The sequence below is a fragment of the Chrysochloris asiatica genome, unplaced genomic scaffold, assembly GCF_000296735.1.
Source record: "Chrysochloris asiatica unplaced genomic scaffold, ChrAsi1.0 scaffold00424, whole genome shotgun sequence".
In the NCBI taxonomy this organism is placed as follows: Eukaryota; Metazoa; Chordata; class Mammalia; order Afrosoricida; family Chrysochloridae; genus Chrysochloris; species Chrysochloris asiatica.
Window position 1 is genome coordinate 1,150,413 of NW_006408942.1, and position 4,713 is coordinate 1,155,125.

Sequence of the window (4,713 nt, forward strand, 5' to 3'; positions counted from 1 at the left end):
GAGAGGTGTTGAAGTCTCCAGTTATAATTTTCGATGTGTCTGTTTCTCCTTTCCGTTTGACTGGGTTTGCTTTTTATCTTTTTCAGCTCTGTGTGGTGCATATACGTTTAGGATGGCTATGTCTTTCTCATGCATTGATTCTTTCATTATTGTATAAGATTTTTCTGTCTTGTTAATGTTCTTTGCTTTGAAGGCAACTTTATCTGGTATTGATCGACTACAATAAAAATATCCCATCGAGAGTCTTGAGCTCTAGCTGGTAGCCAAGCGTGCGCACTCCAGCCTCTTTAGAACCATGGCCGCCATCAACGTCATCTGGGTTCCCATAGTCTTCATCTGTGCCCTTTGTCGTCCACATACTCCTCCGTCCCCAGCCGCCATCATGGTGAAGCTTGCAAAAGCCAGGGAAAATCAAAGTGATTCCAAGAAGCTGGCTCCTGCCCCCAAGGAGGTAGAAGAAGACAGTGAGGATGCAGAACTGTCAGAAGATGAAGAGGAAGAAGAAAGCAGTGGAGAAGAGGTTGTCAGTCCTCAGAAAAAAGGTCAAGAAGAATACCACACTGCCATCAAAGAAGGTGGTGGTTTCCCCCACAAAGAAGGTAGTTGCTACACTGACCAAGAAAGCAGCTGGCATCCCTGGCAAGAAGGCAGCTGCCATACCAGCTAAGAAGACAGTAACAGCGGCCAAAGCAGCAGAACACCTGGCAGGATGGGAGCCACCTCAGGCAAAGCAGTGGTGGTGACCTGCGGCAAGAAGGGAGCTGTTCTTCCAGCCAAGTGGGCAAAGGATGGCAAGCGGCTGTTTTATCATGGTTTTTGCTTCAGCAACTTTGGGACAAATTAAAAAGTCCTAAACTCTGGGTGGGGGGGTGGGGGGTGGGCAGAACAAGCCATTGTAAACCCTAGAGGTGCACAGTTACTCTGACACGCCTGGGCTTTCCAGTTCAAATGGGCTCCGTGGCATGTGGTAACCAGTTTCATTTGACGTTACTATAGCTACTCATGCTTTCTTGTTGGACTGTTTTCCTGGTGTATCTCGCGCCATCCTTTCGTTTCCTACCTGCCCACCTCATTCTATGCAAAATAAGTTGTACACAAGGAGCCTTGGGGGCACGGGGTACGCATTTGCCTGCTGACCACAAGGTCAATGGCTCAAACCTGCCAGCTTCTCTATAGGAGAAAGGTGTGCAGTCAGCGCTGGGGAAGATTTCCAGCTGCGCAGTTCTCTGTTCACTAGGATAGTGATGGGTCGGGATCGACTCCCAGTGGGTTTGGGTTCTGGTGTCCACAGCTCCAGTATTTGTTTCCATATTCCTGGAGGCTGTTTTCCCTTACATGTGATGTTGCCATCTGCAGCTCTAGAGACGTGAGCCAGACCACATCCTTCTCCAGCTTAACTGTCGGTAACCCAAATGAGCCTTGGCTAAAGAGCTTGCAGCCAGGGAGCTGACTAGTAAAGGAGCGGACCAATATGATCTGAGAAACTTTTGGAGGCAGGAAGAAGGTATGTGTGCAGGAGGGGGCTACTTCAGTTTTTCGGGGACTCGAGGAGGACTTCATGACAAGTGAATTTGAACAAAGTCGAGACAGCTGCATTAGGGCTTGCCTGGTGGCTGGGTGGACTGGTCAGTCTAGGTGGAAGGAGCAGGTGCAGGAGAGGACTGTCCATGTCAGGTGTGTCTGGAGCAGAGCTGATCTTGGAGGGATGCTGGAGAACTCTCCAGAAAGGTCTTCAGAGACTCCGGAAGGCACGTCCTCGTCGGCTCTGACAAGAAGCATGTAACTGACTGCATGTGAGGAGCTGCTTTAAAGAGTCTGATGGACAGGGAAGTGGTGGGAGGAGTGGGCTAGGGGGGAGTGAGCTAGGGAGGCCCCCTCTGCTCCCTCCCACAGAGAGACAGCTGGTAGCAGGGACTAGATCCCCAAGGGACCTGGAGACAGGATGGCCCCTTGGGTGGTGGTAGACCGAGGGGAGTGATGAAGAGCTTCAGAAGCAGGAGGAAAGCTGGGAGCGGATGGAAATGTGTATGGTTTACCAGAGGGAGTGGGGGGAGGGCGATGTCAGATAAGTGTGGAAACTGGCTTTAAAGTGAATCATTAAAGTGTCCTGATGACCTCGGGAGAAGCTTTCACAGGCAGGATGACAGGACGGAGTCACAGGAGAAGTCTGGCTTCTTGCTGAGAGTGTGGTAGAGACACCACTTTGAAACTATAACCTTGCCATTAATGGCTTTTTCGGAATTCTTCTGAACAAGGTTCCTGTTCTCCAGGACCCTCAACTCTGTGGTGTAGACAGCATGCGCATGCACACGCTGACCCACCTCTTTTCAGGAGCATCGCTTCAGTCTCTTTAGACCTCTTCAGTAGCCTCACTTCAGGATGCACCACTGAAATCACAGGACCCTGTTACTGGGATGGTCATGGAAACCGGAGTGTCAGGAATGGGGTATGAGACCGCTGCTGGCTCCAATCCATGGAAACTGGAGTGTTGGGAATGGACTGTGAGACCGCCTCTGGCTCCAATCCATGCAGCAGGGGGCAGACCCAGCTGCTCTTGAGCTTGAGGCCTCCCCCTCTCCCTGCCCCAGGGTTGGGGGAAAGCAAGCCAAACCATGTAGACACTGCGTTTCCCCCACTTTCTTTTGATGCATTCTGTCAGAGCCCAAGCAGGCCTCTTGGGTTTGAGCTGAATACAGCGCTGTGAGCTAATGCGTCAGACTGTAAAGTCGTTTGAACTGCAAGGTCGGTGGTTCAGGCTCACCTTAGAAACCCCATACAGAGTCAGTATGGGTCAGAATCAATTTGATGGCAACAACAACAAATAATAATGTGGAGTCCTCGTGTGGCTCTGTAGGATAAGCACTGAACTGCTGGCCACAAGGTTGGCAGTTCAAACCCAGCAACTGTAACTCGGAAACCCTAAACAGGGTTGCTGTGAGTCGAAACCAATTCAATAACACTTAACAGGAACTAGCAATAAAATCCGGGTCAACAGTGCTTGGAGCCCTACCCACGGTGAATCGTTTTTTAGGGTTTTCCGATAGGGTTGGGTTTGTTTTTTTTTAAGGTTTTTATTGTGGGTTGAGTGAACGTTTACAGGGCAACAAATCAAGAAATCACACACCTTGTTTCATTACATTGATTATAATCCCTTCTATGTACCATCAGTTAACAGGATTTCTCTCTAGTCACTTTAGCTTTTTAAAAACAACAACACTCAGGCATATATAATAATTTACATCTCCAAAGGACACATTCTGCAAGTCTGCCTCCTGGCCACCAGCTCTTCCCATGAATCTAGAGTAGTCAGCCGCTCCCCCTCTCAATGTCCCTATCTCTGCCGCCACCTCTGGTGTCGCTGCTTCACTGGATAAGGTCTCGCATTCTGCTTGTGCTCTTCACCTTTGATGGTCGCCCCCAATTCGTGTTTTAAATTTTGCTTATCATGTTGGGGGCACTGGAGCAAATAGTGGTAGGTTTAATACGAAAAGCAAACAGTTGTAGAGTGTCATTTGTTGTTAAGTACTGTGGAGTCGGTTCTGACTCATAGAGACCTTTCACAGGATTTCCAAGGCTGTAAATATTTTCAGGAGCAGAAAGCCTCATCTTTCTCCCATGGAACACCTGGTAGTTTCGAACTTCCAACCTTGAAGTTAGTAGCCTGACTCGTAACCAGAGCTCCTTGTAGACTGTTTTAGGATCTTGTAATATCAAGAGGACCTCTAAGCACAGCCTTGTCCTATTTGCCTTTGATGCTGCCACAGACCTTGCCTAATTTTAAGATAACTTTGTTAAAAAAAAAAAAAAAAAAGATAGCTTTGTACTCTCCACACACCAGCTGTTGCCTTAAGCGTTTATTGCCATGCTGTCCTGAGCTGCTTTGTAGTTTAAATAAAGGTTACAGACCTGTAGGACTGTAGGTACGCACTAGCCGCTCCTTGGAAACCCTATACAGGGTCGCTGTGGGTTGGAATTGACTTGACGGCACTTAACAACAACGCAGCTTCAGGCCTGACTTTTCATTACACATTTTTTTTTTTTCTCCTAACAGGTTGGATTTGGTCTAGGGAGTCCCAAAAAGAGATCGAGAAGGAGAGAGAAGTATTCCGTCAGAGAACTGCTGATTTCCAGAGAGATCTTGAGGCCAAGTACCACACCATGATCTCAGAAAACCGCCGGGCTGTCGCACAGCTGTCTTTGGAACTTGAAAAGGAGCAAAACAGAACCACTAGTTACCGGGAAGCCCTTATCTCTCAGGGCCGCAAGCTGGTAGAAGAAAAGAAACTTCTGGAACAGGAACGCGCTCGGGTCATGCAAGAGAAGAGGCAGTTGCAGCCCTTGAGAAGCGTCTACCAGAGCTGCCTGGAGGAGGAAGAAGACTGGCAGAGGAGAGCCCGGCTTCTGCTGAAGGACTTTGAAGAGGCGCTGACGGAGAGACAGAGCATCTACTGTAGCCTGGTGTTCCCCCGCACCAAACGGTGGGACCTGGAGAAGAGCCTGCTGGTCCGCGCGTCTGTTGACCCCGTGGCTGCTGACCTGCAGATGGTGACTGGTCTGACTGACATATTTAAACACGACACGTACTGTGCGGACGTCTGGAACTCCAACAGACGCCGGAACGGCAGGCTCATGTGGCTGTACCTCAAGTATTGGGAGCTGGTTGTGGAACTGAGAAAGTTTCAGAGAGTGGAGAAAGCCATACTGGAGAAGTGA

General features: G+C 49.2%; 1 protein-coding gene across 1 annotated transcript; it reads left to right on the forward strand.

The window, feature by feature from the left end:
* The first annotated feature begins 295 nt into the window (after positions 1-295).
* Positions 296-4,713, forward strand: CCDC127 (coiled-coil domain containing 127). Its single transcript, XM_006876906.1, has 2 exons — positions 296-599; positions 4,052-4,713. The coding sequence occupies exons 1-2, from the start codon at positions 296-298 to the stop codon at positions 4,711-4,713; spliced, it is 966 nt and encodes a 321-aa protein (XP_006876968.1).